At 32.4% G+C, this 20,313-nt stretch overlaps 1 protein-coding gene across 3 annotated transcripts; it reads left to right on the top strand.

Annotated features, from left to right (window-relative positions):
• Positions 1–858: 858 nt before the first annotated feature.
• LOC124359620 (Golgi SNAP receptor complex member 2) lies at positions 859–19,846 on the top strand. Of its 3 annotated transcripts, none has more exons than XM_046812523.1 (5): positions 859–939; positions 7,134–7,281; positions 8,858–8,963; positions 13,496–13,645; positions 19,425–19,846. In XM_046812523.1, the coding sequence occupies exons 2-5, from the start codon at positions 7,157–7,159 to the stop codon at positions 19,668–19,670; spliced, it is 627 nt and encodes a 208-aa protein (XP_046668479.1). In that variant the 5' UTR covers positions 859–939; positions 7,134–7,156; the 3' UTR covers positions 19,671–19,846. The 3 variants fall into 3 exon arrangements, with proteins under 3 accessions (XP_046668479.1, XP_046668478.1, XP_046668477.1); XM_046812522.1 differs by having other exon boundaries at positions 933–1,016; XM_046812521.1 differs by lacking the exon at positions 859–939 and adding an exon at positions 1,124–1,265.
• The last annotated feature ends 467 nt before the right edge of the window (positions 19,847–20,313 follow it).

Below are 20,313 nucleotides of genomic sequence, written 5' to 3'. Positions count from 1 at the left end.
CAACTCTTTTGACAGATCCTTTCATACTCCGTTGTATCGGTTTATAATAGTAACTGAATTTTGAAAACCATTTTCATAAAACTCTAAATGCAGAAAAGCAAAATTAAGTTATATCCACAGTTATTTAAAACTAAAACTTCTAAGAATGTTGTAACATTTAGAGATAAACAAAAAAAATGTGTTATCAAAGGCTTAAAACTAAAAATCCAAAGTAATTATCTTAAAACAAAATGAAAAGTATCTACCAAAATACTGTTAGCTATTAAGTATAATATAATTAATAATGCCACCAACTCTTCAAAATAAATATCTAAATCAGAGAATTATAGGTTGCTGGGGTGAAAATGTTAATATATACAGGTGTTTTACCATTCCAGATGGTGGAAACCCACATCACAGGTTATATTGAGGATTCCCATGACATAAAAAGAACAGAAGTGAAGATGATTAGATAATCATTATTTTTAATGAAGTTTGTGCTATGAGTTGTTCTAATTCGCAATGTGATGTTCCACATGTTTATTTTTGAAGTACAACGTTTGATAAAGCTTCAGGTCAATTTTCTGTAAACATATCATCATAGTATGCTTCTATTCATAAAGGGTAATCGTTAAATTTGTAAAGTACTTCTTCAATTTCAATAACTATTTTTAACGATTCCACGAAAAACTGTATGTATCTTGTTTTTAGCAGAAATATATTTCGTCACATAACTATGGTTAATAATTATTGCATTAGTAAAGAATGTCTCATTTAATCCTTTCGAGCGCCATACGTGCTTAGTCTCCGGTTGTACTATAGAAAAATAATACGTTTTGATCCATTATGGGTATTTTTTTGCGGTGACACTGACTGGCAAAACTGTACGCAACAGACTACAGCTGTTTTTGACACGTTCGTGTTCGTGACACTGCCAACGGTAACCGTCTGCTCGACCTAGTAAGTAGACTAGAGTGTTGTGTTAGGTTATGTTCTCTATGAACTTGCCTTGTGCTAACTTAGTGATTTTGTTGTCGGTTTGTGTCATTTTATTTTTATAATATTAAGATTGCTTTATTTTAAAATAAACTCATTTTAAAAAGTTAATGCAATAGAGTTAAGGCATTTTTTGTTATAGGTATGTTTTGCGGATTTTCGTCAGGAATTCAATTCAGTACTTACAGATCAGTAAAATACAGTACTTTGTTATTTCATATTGTATCGAAATTATTTCAGTGATATTTACAGTAAATTAAGGAATAAGAACTTAGGACAATTGCATACGGGTACATGACATTAAACACACTGTAATAGTTGATTAAGACATATAGAAGGATATTAATCTCCTGCAAGGAGGAACCTGCCAGAACCAGGCAATATATTAACCTATTTTGATGCAGTGGCTAAGGGTAGGCCTTTTAGCATGGTGATGACTCTGTAGGGCAATGCTTTGGGTAGGGTACGATAAGCGGACCCGGTTTTTTATATCGAAGAATGTAATCATCGATACCTAATATCTGCATCTCAAATCCTAGACTATCAATCGATATAAAAGTATCTATAGTCCTCAATAACAATCATATGTTTTAAATTAAAATATGAATTTAATATTTACAGTGATCAAACAAATTATTACAACCAAAATTAGGAAAACCAAAGACGACCATATTTGCTCCTCTGAAAGTTACAGTTGTTTCTTTCCCACAAATCTTATCACAAGTATTGTCATCTTTCAAAGCAATGTCGTGTGGTTTTCTAAAATAGACTGCAATTTTTATAATCTAATGTTACTTATATAAAATTGAAATATTACATTACGAGTATTATTTGAAAGTGTCTACAGCTGTTGATGTAGATTATTTAAGTTAATTGTTCAAAATAATTAAATCAGTATCGATTAATTATATGGATGGTTATCATTAAGTAATATCGTTTGCCAATTTCGATATAAAAAACCGGGTCCGCTTATTGTACCCTACCCAATGCTTTTAGTAGTGCCTTCTAATAGCCTAGTTGTAACCTGGTAGGGCTGCAGTGTAATAAGCGGCCACCAACACAATCGGATAATTGATATTATTGAATGATATAGAATCATCGCTATTCATGACCATCCAAAGGACTGAAAGCAAAATGTCGGTCCAAATAACGTAATAGATATTTCAAAGAACAATATGGTTTGACTAGTTTTCAATCTTGGATTTTAATGTATGAATATTAATATAATTTACAAATTAAATTATAATATATATAGTTACAACAAAACAATAACATTACTTACCTTACATATTTTCAAGGATAAACGCGACTGCTTGTGAAATAAAGGAGACACGTATGTCACTGTTATTGCCACCATTAGTCAGTAAGGAAACATATGATTTTAATCTTGAATTCATTTCCAAACAAGTTTTTACGGACAGAGTACGATAAGCGGATCCGGTTTTTACAGCGCTTATTATAACCATCGATACTTTATAAATCGAATAACATAAGTATCAATTGATATCAACGTTATAAAATACCAAACTAAAATCACATATTTCAAATTAATAGAAATAGTTTAAACAATACGTAATGTCAAATAATAAAAAACCCATAACCATTAATCAAACGAAAAATTATGACGGGTGAACGGGAATATGTCAGTTAATTTTATTAGTTTTCTAAATTTAACTATCTTATTTAATTTAAAAGAAGTTATGTACAGAACAAATTCTGTTTAAAATATGAAATTGTGTGTACAGTCGGTGCAGTTATTATTCTAATTAATTACTATTGGTTGATTATATCAATGGGTATAATAATCAAATATCCTTTGATCGTTTTGACATAAACAACCAGGTCCACTTATCGTACTCTACCCGTTTTTACTTTGAATGACTTTTGAACGACGATGTCGAGCTGAATTACATTGTGGGTTTACAAATGTTAATATAGACAAGCTAACTTTTATGTGTAAAAGAAATCTAATTGTTTCAGATTACATAAAATAACTAAACTTTATTTAGTCTTGAAGACTCTTGGAGGAATTGAAAAAGATTTTAAAATACAGTGGAGTCCCGCTAATCCGAACACGTGTAATCCGAACGTCGGTTAATCCGAACAGGTCCAGGAGGAATTATTTATAACGATAATGAACAGTTATAGGAACTAATTACTTAAAAAATGAAAATGGGTGCATCATTTCGTACATAAACAAAGAAAACTTTAATTAAATAGACATACAGTATTTTATTAAGACAAATTGTGTACGGTACAGTACATAAATAATGAAGTTAAATACAGTACCAAATTGAAACTTATAGGTTAAGTATGAGTTAAATTACTGTTTAAGAAGTGAAATCAAACAAAAATTGGACGTACAGTACTGATATTATTATTGAGTACAATATTAATTGTTAAAAGATATAAATTCAGTTATTGTCTTCTGTCGCATTGGATGACGCGTAGTTTCACCATCGTGTGATAAACATGATATCGGCAGGTGTAGCAGTAGCCTGTTGCTCTAAGTATCGTAGTGCAAGGTTAAGCGCTGCTGCACCGTCTGCGTGTGGCACCAGCTCTCCTTTATCACCCAGGTTCTCGTCGTCCCGTAGCGCGTGGACCCGTACAATATCCAGTACGCTCACATTGCTTAACAATAGAACTCTCACACTAAATACGGTAAATGTGCTTAGTATTCGTAAATACGTTTATTTGTCAAGAAATAAAATGCAACAGTCAGAAAACATATTTTAATAAAAAATGTTGATAATTCTATAACAAAATAGACCCATTCTCAAGTTTAAAACCGTATTTTTCTGTAATTCTGGCTAATCCGAACAATCACATAATCCGAATAGGGCTCGGTCCCAATTAGGTCGGATTAACACATTGATGGACAATAGCGATTGTTATAAATTGTATTAGGTGACGTGCCTGCTATAGCAGTCATGACTACGTTACTGTATATAGCCGTGACTGCTATAGCAGTCAAATACACAAGTGATGTTTAGGGTCATGACTGCTATAGCAGTCATAATTAAAAAATTAATAGGAACTAAACTAATTCATTTCTCAATTATCACAAAACGTTAAGTGATCAAGTAGGTGTTATTTAATTTATATATTCACTTGGAATTTTGGGCAAACCCTTTCCACAGTTGGTAGCCCTTGTCAACCAGTTGTTTACAAGTAGTGACCTGCTCTTTCATAATGCGAACTGTCCAATCACTGTCAACCTGTTCTGAGTGATAGTGTGCATTCTACTGCAGTAGAAATGATTACAAATAGTGAAGATTTAATTAAAATAGTAACAGAAATTTTAGATTTACCGAGTAAAAGTGATGGAGATCCTAAAACTGACCCTGTAGAATTAGCAAGTGAAAGTGATATAGATCCTACAACCAACTTTGTACAATTACCAAGTGAATGTGATTTCGAACAAGTAAGTGAGGCTGAAAGCAACACACATACTAGTGCCGTAAGTGATCACAATATTGAGGCTGTAGGTCTAAATATCCTTAGTTCCAATGTTTTATCTAAAGAGTCTGAAAATGAATACTTTACGGAGTCGGGTGTTTCAAATAAAACAACCTCTTTTGTTGATAGCTCTAGATTATGTTTTTAACAAACTATGGAGTGATGAGATTATGAACATGATTTGTCAATCAATAAATAATTATGGTATTTTGATGGATTGTCGTTCTCGTCCACACGCAAAAGGTCGAAGAATGAGGAATTTTAAGCCAGTTACTATTGATGAGTTGAAGAAATTTCTTGGACTTAGTTTATTAGGAGGTCAAATTGGGTTTTCCCGGTTAAGAAATACGTTTTCTACTGATCCCCACACTATTGTAAGACGTGTGCAATTTTTATAGTGTTCTTTATACTTATTTTCAGGGTTATATTGACTTATTTGTATCATATTTCTTAAAACTTTTACAATAAATTTTATTATTATATTGAAAACGTGATGACTGCTATAGCAGTCCTGACCTATTTAATAAATTTTGATGTGCAGGGTCATGACTGCTATAGCAGTCCTATTTTTCTTCGTTTCCATGCAAACCTCCATGTTACAAGTAGACTAGACATATAGATTTTATATCTGTAGGTCAAGGACTTAACGAGATATCAAAGTGTCTCTCTAGGGACCCTCATAGGCTATGACTGCTATAGCAGTCACGCACTTTGAGGTAGTCAAGGATTTGAAGTGGCGTTAAAGCAGTCACTCATCATGACTGCTATAGCATTCACGTCCGTCAATGTGTTAACGGGACTCTACTGTAGTAGTAAATGTTATTATACAATACTTTTCCAATATAGTTTATTTTTTTGGATAAGGCCTTTCAAAACCAATGGTTTCATCACCAGGTTGACTCCACAAATAAATATTTATATTATTTTTATTACAGTTAATATTAAACCGTATGGTGTAAATGTGCAAATACAAAAATTTTGGAAATATTTCAACTAGTATGAAACGTTAGATATGACTATATTTTAATTTTTAAATAAATTAAGAAGAAAGAAGACTGGGATTTTCAATAGGTTCTTCTTCATTGTTTATGAGTTTTTCTTTATTTCTGTGTATATAAATATATATAGAATTTCCCAAGCATTTAAGTTCATTGGTTTTGTTACTTTTATCAATTTTAAATTTTTAATTGATGTTCTGTATCCTGATTTAATGCAGTGCTTGGCCACAGCAGATTTTTCAACTCTCTCTATATTTTGTGTGTGATAAATGCTCTTTGAATCGTGTTTTTATTGTTCTTATTGTTTGACCAATATACGTTTTGTTACAGTGATCCCATCCAATTTCATAAAATTCTGATTTATTATCATTTGAAATTTTGTCTTTAAAGTTTTCCTATAATTTGGGATAGTTTGTTGCTTGTTCTATGCGTCAGTTTTATTTCTATGTTTTATTTTAAGTTTTACATATTTGGTTCGAGAAAGTGCTGTATGTTGTGCAAATAAATCCTTATTTTGTGTCTTGAGGTGGTCTTAATGTCTTATCTTTTCTAGTTTTCATCTCCTCACTACAAACAGAACACTTTGGATTTAAGGAGCTAGCTCCTTTTCTTGCTGCCATTTAACACATTGAGTTTTATAAAATGAGTTTTATCACCATTGTTCTTGTCGTCATTAGCCTTCTACATAAACAAAATAACATCTGGTAATGACATAATTAGTCTACATAAAGAAAGCTAGCAATGATTATTATGAACATCTATAGCTCAAATTTCGTATTCGATAGTATGGATATTTGAAATTAATAATTATCATCCGATTTTGTTAGAGGCTGCTCTTTATACTGTAGCCCCTTATAATATGGGGTAGTGTGTTTTAGGCAACATAGGCTAGTATTTTTTTAAACAATCTACATTTAGTTTTATCTTCTTAAACTGCCTTAAACAGATTGCTCTAGTATGTTTAAGTTGAATGATACATACAAACAGGCAGATTAGTAAAACCACTCCTAAGATAATGCCTAACATGTGTGCTCCATAGGTGTTAAACACACTAGAGTAAAATTCTTCTATTGGGTATACAATGGCAGTTATAAAAGATCGTATGTATTCGGTTGGGTATACTTTGTTGAGAATGTGTCAATCGAAATTTGTTTTTGTATGCTCTGAGTAAAGTACATTTTTGCAATAAATCACTTTAAAAATTATACATGTACATAAATATCAATCGTGACCAAAATTATGTAGTGTGCCATTTAAAAAAATTTAATTAGGCATATGTATTTAGTTGGTTAATACCCAGATGTATTTTGTATAGAGCCATAAGCTAATGATGTAAACACTACAAATATAGGCTGCAGTGTAATAAGTGGCGACTACCATGATCGAATCATTGATATTCATGACTATCCAAACTACTGAAACCAAAATGTTGAATCTCCTTTCAATTTAATAAATGTCATTTTGATGGAGGCCTATTTCTCTTCACTGGTATATAGGAGTCTACACAAAAACTAATAGTCTTAAGGGACTCTTAAATATTCTTAATTCATTTCAAGTTTGTGTCCAACTAATAAAGTAATATTTCAAAGATTAGATTTTATGCTAATTTCTCTAGTATATTCAAATTTTAAGATGGTCACTACAAACCTGATTGCCAATATTGTTTTCACTTCTTAACTAGCATTTGTATCTTAAAAGGTATCTACTTCGAACATCTTAATATGGAAGCCTTGTATCATCAAACGAATCGACTTTTACAAGAAACACAGCAGTGTTTCCAGGATCTATCCCTTAAAAATCCAGAAACAGAAAAAGAAATACAAGCAAGAATAGATCAAATAACAAGGTAAGTAGTCTAAATTAATACATTTTACTTAAAATAGTACATCTTACTAATACCTCTAAAGTAAATGTAGTCTGTATAACCATTTAATTGTTTTTTTAATTTATCTGTAGAAATAATCCATATTAATAATGGCCTACTAGGATATATTTGTAGATATAAACTAAAATGGTATAATATTATTTTATAATTTACTGTATTCAATGTAATTTCATATGTATTTCTATGGAATTTATTATGGGTGAACCCAAAAGCTTGATTACAACTCATCTCATCATATTAAAGAGGGCAAAGAAATGTATATGATTTTATTTACTGGATGCAGTATGAATGTATACTGCATGAATATTCCAGTTTAAAATAAAGATTTAGAAAGATACTTCAGTATTATCTGGAGGTCACCATTTTTTGGGAGAGTTTTTCGTACCGGGGCCTAAAAAACCATATTATTAGAAAGAACAGAATCTTTTTAACTTACTGTGAAAATTATATTTCATTGTGATGATTGGTTTTTGTTTTCTGCCTTTTAAAAGCAACCAATATCTCCAAGAAGGATGTCACACTATCCCTATATACACAGATAATACTGAAGTACCTTCTTCTAAATCTTTATTTTAAACTGGAATATTCATGCAGTATACATTTATACTATTTGTCATATACTATATAATTAGGTAAAATAAATAAGTACGTATTATAAATATAAAAAAGTTAACGAGCACTCACGTGATCTGAGCTGGAATTTAGGTATTATTTCAAAGTATGTTTTTATTTATTTATTTCCAATCGGAATTTTCGCCATCTCAGATCATATGCCAGATCGACCAATGTGATCATGTGAGCGCTCGTAAGCCAGATCGACCAATGTGATCATGTGAGCGCTCGTAAGCCAGATCGACCAATGTGATCATGTGAGCGCTCGTAAAGCTTATCTCTAACTTTGGTACTACTAGTAAAATACATTTTACCAGCTTCTTCTTATTGGAAACCAAATGCTTAATTTATGAACAAACACTCCAATAAATGAGAAATTTTTATTTTTGTATATTTTGTTTATGTTTAACACAAAAATAAAAATTTCATAAATTAAGCATAATAAGTAAAATGTTTTTGATAAACTAATCTATACCTACATATATCGCGTAATAACAAGTCGTAGATATGGACAGTGGCATCTTCTCGCCGCACCACTTACTTTTGGGAGGCAGAAAACAAGAACCGATCTTCATAATGGCATGTGATTTTCATAGTAAGTCAAATAAAGTCTGTTCTTTGTTCCCAATAAGAAAAACTTCTAAAATTAGTGGCCTCCAGATAATACCAAAGTATCTAGAAGAAAAGTTACAGATAATTATTGACCCTGTCAGTAAGACAACAGCATTTAATTCTGTGTTCTTTAAAAGATATAACAATAAATGATTAATTGTTTCAAAGACTTGTTATATGTAACCAATAATATAATTTTAAAGTACATTCTAACTCTCATTAGATTTTCAAAGACATTCTATTAATGTATTTATTTTTAAAATTATTCTCATTTATTCTTAAAATTATATTTAAAATTTTTCCTCTTTTACAGTAACTGTGAGAAGTTGGATATTATGGTTCACAAAGAACCGATATCCAGGAGGCAAAATGCAAAGATTCGAGTAGACCAGCTTAAATATGACAATAAACATCTTCAGGTAAGATAATTTGTATTGGGTGGTTCAACCCTCGAAATCCTAGATGATGAGTTATTAAACAATAAGAATTGTATGTTGGTACATTACAATTATCACCTGGGATCGGAGACCCTCATAAAAATATATACTTTAAGTACTTTTTTACTACGTACACTTTCTTTATTATAATTTTTCAGTATGTCAAATCAATTAAGATTTTTCATTATACATACATTGAAAGTTGAAGGGTTGATTTTTTAATAAACTTTTATGATAATATTACATTAAGTTACATCTAGTTATGATTATATTATAGTTATATAATCATAACTATAATTATATAGTTAAAATTTAGAAAGACGTTCAAAACGAGAAACAAAAAGGTATAATTGTCAGTATGTCCATCCCAGGTGTTTTAATTTTGTTTAATATATTATTTTAAATTGTGTATACTTGTTGTGTAAGTATTTTTGGTGTTATAATCAAAATGTAAAACTTAAGTTTTAAAATTTCTTATAATTGTTATTATCACAACTAAAATAATATACTAGGAAATTCAGATTCAAGAATTCTTTCTAATAATTTAATTTTAATTCTAAGTAATTACAAAATACACAATACAGAGAAAAAGTTATGTGAATTTAATTTTACAAAATGTGTGTAAAATGTTTGAAATGCTTATAACATTGAATGATTTTGTCTTGCAGCTTTAAATATTGACATGACAAATTCCCGCTACTAGCATCATATGGCACCCCATTTCCACATGAATTATCCCATCCATGCACAATACTTTTTCATGAACAAATTTCCTCTTAAATTATGTCTAAGGATCCAAAACCTGCATGGGAAAATTAGTGGCCATTAGAAGATACCACCATCTTGCCTACAATTTCTAAATAATGAAATCTCTGAAGTTTAAATGCCTGAAATCCAATAAGCTTATAATGGGTTGTCAGAGGGCAAAACAGTGTTATAAAATATATTTCATAGTTGCTTTTCAAACATTTTAGGGCAGTGTGCATATTATGTAAGTTATAAATTACCAGATTTAGTGTAAACCCTTATAATTCAGTATTTATTAACATTATATTTTTTACACTGGAGCCACAGTATGTAACACTGCCACAGTTGGCTATTTTCATATTTACAATTTTATTTCCACTATTATAGCATTGTATTTATGTTGAGTAATAATTGGTAATATTAAAATATTTGACTCACATTTTATAAAAATAACAACAAATGTAACGGATCATTATAACAAAGACATGTTTTCTTTAATATTTTCCAAAGAAATATTAGGTTAGAAAGTGGGTTGAGAAAAATACCATATAACAAAAAAAAAAAAACAATAACGAAGAATTTAACAATAAATAAAATTGATGCTCCACAAACCTGATATTTTATGCAACAAGAAGTGTACCAGCTGTGACTTTTGATGTTTAAAGGGATAAAATACCCCTCAATTGGTGCTTGTCCTTTATTGGTGTGAAACCAAAGGAGTGACCTCATTCTTACCTGTTTCCCGTGTATGTAGAAAATGTTTCTGAACCACTTTTAAGGTACATGTATTCATCCTCATCCAATCAGGACTTTCCCAAGTCAGTGATGGTGACAGAGTCTGCATTCAAACATTATAATTTGAAGTGAGTTAGCTGGTTGATGGGATGCTAGACCAACACATATTCACAATCTATTGATTGAACGTATGCCAGTTAAATATTAGAACTTTGGTGCTCAGCAATATTATGAACTGCATGGGTGGTATATACACTGTTACCTCACCCGTCGAATTGCAGGTGGAATTCGAATCTCCTTTCCAAAATGTGAAATTGGACTTATGACAGTCCTTGAGACAACTACGTTACGCCGGGGTCTACTATGCTAGGGTGCAACCGAATGAGTGGTCCAGTCCATTCAGCGTACAAAGCAAAAGATGTACTTTGCTGAAAGTTAGCTTCCTCAAAAACTCCTTAGACTTCTGGAAGTATTGAAAAAATTTTAACTTATTACTGTATGGAGCTCACAAGTGGAGTAGTGGAATGAATGTGCTCTCGGCCTGTCAGGGCTCCCTGTCAATCACTTTTCATGCATTTCCAAAAATATTGTGCTAGCTAAAATATGAGTAATTTACTTAAGTTTTTGAATAAAATAACATTATGTACAATAAATAGTTATATTAGACTATTATTTTTTAATTGGAACAACTTTATGTTTGCATAGTATTATTAATCATATAGTTTCAGACTTCTGGTTTTATTTTTGTCTATTAGAATATTTTTATTTGTTCGTAATTCTAATGTTCGTAATTATTTTAATATGCTTGTAACATTGCTTAGCCTTTTATTTTTTTCGTTCTCTTAGAACAAGAAGCTTATAAACTGCTCCTAGACCTATAAGGACCTTATGTAGCTTCCGGAGTTACAGGATATTCTGGATAGATAAGGTTGAGGGTAGGGGCCGCCTCCTATTGAGATCCAGGAGGAAGAATTTAGGGCACTAATCTCAAGTCATGTATCTCAAAAGAAGTGGCTGATGTCAACAAAGAGGACATGGACTTGTAAAAATTAAAACTAACATGTACAATATTCAGATAAATTACATATTACAGCTGTGACAGACAAAGAAGATGGCAATGCGTGAAATGAAATCTAGTGGCTACGATATTTTTAAACAGAGATTAAAATTTGTGTATCCTTTTGCCCTGAGAACAATAATACTCATTAAATCAATATGTTGATTCAAACTGGGAACTCTCCTACAACTCGATCCCAAGCGTTAAAACATCTGAGACCAATTTCCAGCTATATCAACAATTTTAGAAAAGATGGTAGTGTGCCAATTAATTACAAACCTAAAAATTATTAATATACTGCACAAAATTACAATCTAGATTTAAAGAAAACTATCGTACCTGCACTGCTTGACAAATATTTTTAGTGATCTAGTTGATGGAAAGTACAATACAAGAGTTAGGTCTGCTTTGTTGATTATTCACTAGATTTTGAGTCTTATCAGTGATAATATGCTTGTAGTAAAGGTTAATTACTTTGGCTTTGGAGAAAACGTGAGCTGGATACATTCATACCTTGGAATTATATGACAGTACCAAAATAGGAAAAGGTACTCATAGCTGCTTGCCAGAAAGCAGAATGTTCTCTAAGGCAACTTTATTGGACCAGTTTTGTTTAATTACACATTTATTACTTTTCCAATGTGTGTATTATTGTACTTCTAATTTATTTGTGAATAGTTATAAGCTGCATTTGTTATATGAGTCGGACGTGTTTTGCGAGGCAGTTGATCAAATAAACTCTGATTTACTCAATGTCAGTCAATGGTCAGAGACCCCACTTCCTATTATTTAGGTCCTTGACGAGAAAACCTACAGATTAAGTTGTATGGCAGTAATTTGGCAGTATATAACAAAGTGAAAATTTTGGAAATTATACTTGACTCAGGCTTCACTTTTAGTGGACATGTAACATATATATCATACTGCGGGCATTGGGTAGAGTTGAGAGTCTAAATGTACCGCTATAGAAATATGCTTTCAAAGTCTGCAAAATTGCTGAAAATGCAGTCATTACTGTTAGTGTTAACATGATTAGTATTACTAGTAACATCTATACAGAAATATTACATCAAGGGTAAATGCTTGTAGAATTCAAAAAGTGCAAAACACAGCCATTAGGCTTACTTTAGTTTTATTAGGTATGCCGAAATTGGCAAGAGAATGTATTCTTTTCTTAGATAGAAATTCAGTTTGGTTGAAATGGAAAATAATGCAGGATTCTAAAAAAAGTAAATGACTTACAAAGTTCTATGTCTCAGTGTTTTGTTATCTTGGCCATAAATTGTCAGCTATAAAAGAGTCATTCAAAGAACCACTTGCCAAGGCTAAATATTTCACATTTTCCAAGGTCTGGAGGAGAATTTCCACTTAATTAGACCCAAAAATAAATAATGACCTCCCTGATGTCCATACAAGTTTCCATACAAGTTATGCTGTTATAAAGGAAATAAAGAGTAAGTACAGCAGCTGTACTCCTAACTCAGATGTCATAGCGAAATTTTCCTTTTTATTATTTAGCGGCTTTTATCATTCTATTAATTACATTGAAATAGATTGCACATTTCTGATTTCAAACGTTTTAGATGAAAGCATGTTAACTGTTTTCATATATATTAAAAATTGTTATATTTATTTTTTGTAATGTGAGTGATTGTTACTTAATTGTTTTAGGTGTGACGTATGTAGAAGTTGCTGAATTATGTGTGTTCTAACCCTTTTGTATGATTTATTTATTTTCACCTATGTAGTTATATATTAGGATGGTTATCCACCTGAGAAAGATATCAGATTGCATATCTCAAAACGTAGTGCTACTGATTTTTTGTATCACTGAATGATGGCAAATGTTCCTTCACAGCTTTTATACCCTTGTTTAGCCTTTTCCAATAACCATAACTGTTTAATTACTTCTAGCCAATTTAGTTTTGTGCTCTTAATATTATGATGGTATTGACTGTTTGGATTTATATTCAAGGCTGCATTACGATCACACCAACATGAAATGTACAGACGACAGCAAGAAGAGCAAGAGAGAGAAGAACTGCTTAGTCGAAGGTTCACACACACAGATCATGATACGTCAATCATCATCGACTATTCGGTTCAGCACAATACATCATTACAGGTTGGTTAATAAGGTCTATCAGCTCTCAACTCTTACACTGCCAGTCCACATTTACAGATTGTGAAAGAACTATTATGTAACAGAACATTAGTTTTATAGTGCTAGATAGATGCAGATAATTTCATTCATAAGCTTCAAGCACATAATGGTGTCAAACAGTTAATAATTAAAATTTATTTTTAATGTAACTTAATATCAAATGCTGTTGTTGACATGAGGTCTTGCACGAATGATGACATCGTCTAGACTGTATATTGGGATTACTGCAAGCCATTGCCGGAGCCTCTTCTTCAATGTGGAGGGTGGGCTTTTCTTTAATAATCGTAGAAGCATATTGATTAGCTTTGCTCCAGCATATGAGGGTTTTTTGAGAAAATAAAAGTTCTGTGGGTATAAAGATTAAAATTGACATTGTGTCTTGTATTGTAGCCGTGAATGTTACCATTTCTTGAAAGAGAAGACCTTAGAGCGAAATCAGTTGTTTCCAAGATGTATAATGAGACTGCAGTTAGGATTCCAAGGCTTTGAAAGGTGTCTCTGCAACTTTCCCCTGATTAAAGACCTGTCATGGATCGAAGAATGCATTTCTAGAGCACCATCGCTCGTTTCAAGTTCTCCTGCTTTGCCCCAAAATATTATACCATATCTGAGGTGACACTCAAAGAGGGCATGGTAGCTTGTTCTTTCGCTTTGGCTCTACTGATGGCTCGAACACGCTTCAAGGCGAAAAGTGCAAAGCTCAGTTCCATGCAAAGTAAATCAACATGGCTGCTCAAAGACAGTTTGTCATTAAGGATCACACGTAAGTGTTTTGTTGAATTAAGGGTTTGAATGTTAGGAGGACTAGTGACTTCATCTTTAAGGTTTTCCATAATTACTTGAAATTTAATGCTGACAAAACCAAGGTAATTAGCTGGGGCAGCAGTCTGATGTGATTATGGTTATTGATCAAGGAATATAAAACTGTGTGTTTTGTCGTTATTCACATGGATTTATCATTGAGCTGGCAGCTTCACATTGATAGTCTTTTTTCTAAGTTGGGAAGTTGTGTTTTTCTTTGAAATATCTTGCATCCTTTTTGGAATAACTTGTTCTAAAGTCTGTTTACCAGGGTTATTTTGTATCTTTGATGTTGTACGGTGTGCTGTTTTTGGGGGGCAGCGTCAGTTGGAAACATACAGAGAGTTTTTCAACTGCAGAAGAAAGCTGTGAGGTTAATATGTTGATCGAGATGCATAGACAATTGCTGAAAGGTGTTTCACAGAGAACGCCTTTTAACTTTACAATCACTGTTTATCTGCTTTGTATGTGTGCACACCTTCAAACACTTGCTTAATTTTCCAGTTCATCAACATCAGTATCCAACCAGACATAAGGATCTTCTTATCTCATCATATCCTTCTCAATTAAACCAAGTTATAACACCAACATGTTCAGTTAGTCCATTGTTTTCCTTGGTCCAAAATATTTTAATAATCTTCCAGATAGGATTAACAGCTATCATTCATTTAAAAATAATTTAAAAACATTTTTCATTAAAAAATGTTTCATTAAAATGTTTATTATATTGTCAATGTTTTTTACTAAACCTAATTTTACATTATATATTACTCTTATTCATATATTACTCTTTTTCTTACTTTAAATATTGACCATGTATGAAGCTGTAAAAGTTCTCTGAATAATAAAATTTATTATTAGCTGTGTAGTTTAGTCTTCATTTGCTGATGCAGTAGTCTTGCGCTGAGCTCACTGCAATGAAGTTGTTCACCTCCAGTGCTTCTGCTGTTTTATTGCTTGACAGGAGAATGGTATCATCAGCAAACATGATGGTCCTTCTATTCTGGCTAACATAGTTGGAAAGATCAGCTGTGAACAAAGCGAATAGCACTGGTCTCAAGACCGAGCCCTGAGGGACTCCTCTTTTGACAATTTAGTGCCTTCGATCTGGTCAGAGTTGTAATATCACATATGGTTTCCTTAAACTCTACTTGCTGCATTCAATTGCTTAGATAGCTTTTAAACCAAGAGTAAACTATTCCAACAACACCAAGATATTCGAGTTTGTCTAGAATCATATTGTGGTCGAGGCATTCGAATGCCTTGCTCAGGTCGAGGGATGATCTATCAATGATCTCTCCAAGAGCAAGTCTACTTAAAGCAACCCTCCAAGATTTTTGAGGATGTGGGAAGCAACAAAATCAGTCTGTAATTCTTGATTTAATCTTTTTAAATCCTTTTTTATGAAGAGGGTATACTTTTCTAATCTTCATTTTAGATAGAAACACCCCTTTTGCCAGAGACTTATTGATCACATTGATCAAAGAAACCAGAAATTCTTCCCCACAAAATTTCATGATCCTTGAAGAGATGTCGTCTACACCAGCAGAAGAGGATAATTTGGTTGCTCTGATGATCGCCAGAACTTAATTTATTGTGGTTGGAGCATGATCTTCAATGATGTGATGATCTTCAACAGTGAAAGTATTATTAATGGGTGTATAACTTTTTTCACATGGCACCTATGACCACATTGATGAAGTAGTTTTTGAAATGTTCGGAAATGTTGTGTAATTCACAGATTGTTTCATCAGCTATATTTAGTTAACATATGGAGTATGTTGAGTTTTTCAATCTTTCTTTCTGCATTTATTATTAATTATTGACCAGATGGGTATGTTCTTGTTTGCAGATTCAAACATATACTTCTTGCTGACAGGATTTCCTTAGTGATCTGAGCTTGAGATCATAAAGCTTTTGTGAGCTGGATATACTTTGTCTTCCAATCTTCCAAGTCAGAATAAATCTGTTACTTGCTTCAGTAAAGGCTTTCTTACTTTCGCTCACCTCTGTGTCATATGAAGTTATTTTAAGTTTCACAGGCTTGTTGCAAGATGTCCTTTATGGGCAAGTGAAGTCCAAATTAGTGACCACCAGAGTGATGAATCTAGCATAAGTCATGTCTACATCGTCCTCCATGAGCACTCTATACCAGGGCTGATAAGTGATCGTTTCCTTGAAAGTGAACATTGTATTGCAATTAAATTGGTGCCAAGTAGAGACAGTTGATGTATTTTTTAATGATGGAAAATTTAAAGTTAATATTTGGTCAGTATGGTCGGACAGGTGTTCATTAATTATTTCTGTATTTACCAGGTCCTGGTTGAGATTTGTGCATACTAGATCAATTGAAGTTTGTGATGTGCTCGTTATTCTAGTGGCAGGGAAAGACAACCTATGGATGCCAAAAGAAGCTAAAAGCTCATTTAAGGCAGATTTATCTCTTCAATCTTACAGGTAGTCGAAATTCAAGTTTCCAACTATGCAGATTCCACGTCTCAGAGAGGGCAGAGTTTCAAGTGCATTATTGATAGTAGGGCTAGTGCATCTTCAAAGGGAGCATCTGGTGGTTCATAGGCACCCAGGATGAGAAGATTTTCTCCATTGATTTGGGAGAGATTTATGCCTGACAGGTCCAAAAGGTACTCTCTTTTAAGATGTTCAATCCCTGCTACTGATTTAGGGAGAACTAATAACACATGTCAGATCACTTATCAAAATACAAGTAGAAAGCCCACACCTATTTTAAAGCAATACTTGCTTACTCACAATGAAGTTCTGATTATGTCAGTTTGTGCAATATCTACAGTGTTTATTAATTTTTCTCATTCTTATTCATAAAAACCTTTATTTTACTTATTTTTTTACATACTATTGATAGTTTACATATTTTGTTTAGTTATATGAGCCTCTAAATAAAACAATCTCTTATAAATTTGGTACAAGTCTGCCTGTGTTATCTCCAAAACGTTAAATAAAAAAATGATAAAGCTGAAATGTACAGTGAATTTGGGACTTTCCTTTATTCAAGGATCTTAACAAAATCCTAACATTTATTATAAAAGTGGGAGAGTAGAGTAAAACATAATTTTTACAATTTTTTGAGTTTTATGGTTTGACACCAATTTAAGAGTGTCGTCAGGAAGGCTGTTAAAAAAAGATATGCCATTATAAAAACACGTGTCTGTAAGAGTGGGTTGAAAGGGATTCAGGACATGCTAGAAATTTATTTCATTAAGTTGAGGGTTTCTAAAATGTACAGGGTCTGTTCAATAAGTATCAGGACTGGTTTCTAAAATAAAAATTTATTTTTTATTTATTTTTGTTTTTAAAGGAGAGACTAATCCCCTTTTAAGCCTTATTCTGTCTGTTCTAATGGGCCACTGGCCTGTGCGAGGATCTTATCAAACAGAATAAGGGGGAGAGTCAATGCAGTACGAGGTTGATTGTACTGGTAAAAAGTGCAATGGTCACAGACAGGATTTGAACCTGCGCTATCTCTAATTCAGACCCAAAGTCTAACGACTTAGACCGCTCGGCCCATCGGCACTCCCAATCAGGTATCATTATAGTTACTTAATAATCTTAAAAATACATTCATCCTGCATTGATACACTTAGTTCAGCACGTCTGCCACTTGTCAAAAGCCCGCTGGAAATTGGTTTCTGGAATACTGTTGAGAACCTTTGTCATCGCCTCTTGAACCGCCTCGATGGAGGTGAACCAATATCCTTTAAGCTCCCTTTTCATTCACAGAAAGAAGAAAAAGTCTGGTTGAGCCAGGTCTGGGCTGCATTACCAGGCTGTAGGAGGTAATGTTGCCTCACCGAATTTCGCCGGCAGGTGCCGCATAACAATCCCACCGTGGCACAACGCATTGTCATGGTGAAGTTTCCAATTCTTCGCAATGGCTGGTTGCATGCAAGTTACGTGATTTTGCTGATGTGTCAGTACTTACACGTAAAATTCAGCATTTACGATATCCCCTTCCACCACTTCGTTGAGGATACAGTGAACCAGTCCTGATTCTTATTGAACAGACCCTGAGATGCAAGAAAATGTTAGAATTTTGAATTAACAGAATATGTCCTTGCAAGACTTTACTTTTCTAAGATAAACACTAATTTGAATTTCCTACTTTTGTAATCTGAATAAAAAAGCATCTGCCGATTTCCCCCCATCCCCCTACACATGGGTACATACTGCCGTTTAAGCAGTCATGGATCACTAAACCTGGAAAGTTAAGCAGTGCAAAGATCAACGAAATTAATAATTTTTCATGTAAAATTTACAAAGGTGGATAGTAATGTGATGTAAAATTTCAACTGGTCATCAAGTTCAACTCTCAAAAATCTTGCAGTCTTAAACATATTCATCTCAATATCCCACACCATCAAATCAATATCAGAGTCGGTTGGTAGGTTTAGAATGTCTAGCAGAACAAGTTCAATATTACATTGTGAATTGTGATGTAATATTGAAGTATCACAGAATATTCAGTACTCAGATAAAATGTTATATAACACATACATTATATCTGTGGTGAAAGCTGTGATTTTGTTATAAACCAAAGAACAAGTGTATTGCATTATTTTCTTGTTAATGAAAATATTACCCGCATACATTTTATATTACATTATATCTCATTATTTCATATAATAAAGTGTTATTATAACTTATATAACTTTACTCTGTTCAATGTCCATAAAAAGCAGAACATTTTTTCACAACTTGATAACCTATTACAAATGTTCACAGATTACTGAACTTTATTAGAGATCATATGAACTTTCCAGGCATAATATACCTGATCATTTTATTTATTAATTACTAACTTTATAAAAAAAAAAAAAACTTAATTTGATAATTTATAAATCTGATATTTTTAAAATTAATTTAGCAATAAATGCTGATTGTATTGAAAGTTTTTAATTTTCAGAATGCTAATCGAGGAGTAGATGACATGTTACGTTCCGGAAGTGGGATCTTGGATAGCCTAAGAGATCAGAGAAACACAATAAAAGGAGCACATCGTAAGATTTTGGACATAGCCAGCACATTAGGTCTGTCGAATACGACAATGCGGTTGATAGAACGACGTGCTCGAGAAGACAAGTACATTTTATTTGGTGGTATGGTGGTGACTCTGTTAGTGGTGATACTTGTCATCATCTACCTTACCTGACCCAGAAATTGGTATAAATCTGTATTGCTGTCATTAACCTTACGTTCGCCCAGATCATATTTATTCATACAGTTACCAATAATTTGATTTTCATTCTCTGGGTTAAGGCATGATCACCTATTTTAAGTCCGTGTGAGAAATTTGGAAATAAATTGAATGTTTGTTATATTTTTGAATCCAAGTGTATACAAATATTCTTCTATTTCGTATGAAATTACAGTGATTTCTTTGAAATGAGGGGGACACTGTTAGAAGTATGCAACATTAGATTATAAAAAAAGATTGTCATATATTTTGTAAATTGGGTTTTATTTATTTTGGAATATAAATCCTCATTTCTATAAGAACAGACAGAAATAGCTAAGGTTAGGATTATGATGTAAAGTAGGAAGATGTGCTACTCTGAATTTGACTATTTACCGGCTCAATTGGATACATGTCTGTCACATAGTTCTTACCATCATATGAGCTGTAGTTTCTAAAAATAGACTTTGCTATATTATTGTTCAGAATGAACTGACCTTGATAGCAGTAAGGTTTTTGAATTAATCTAATTTTTTTAATGGTATTTAACATAACAAACAATTTTATCATGGCAGATACTTTTGTCTTGTGAGAATTTTATATTATGAGAATTTGTTAA

The sequence above is a fragment of the Homalodisca vitripennis genome, chromosome 4, assembly GCF_021130785.1.
Source record: "Homalodisca vitripennis isolate AUS2020 chromosome 4, UT_GWSS_2.1, whole genome shotgun sequence".
Taxonomy (NCBI): domain Eukaryota; kingdom Metazoa; phylum Arthropoda; class Insecta; order Hemiptera; family Cicadellidae; genus Homalodisca; species Homalodisca vitripennis.
The sequence above is the reverse complement of the archived record's forward strand: the minus strand, read 5'-3'. Positions and strand labels throughout refer to the sequence as shown.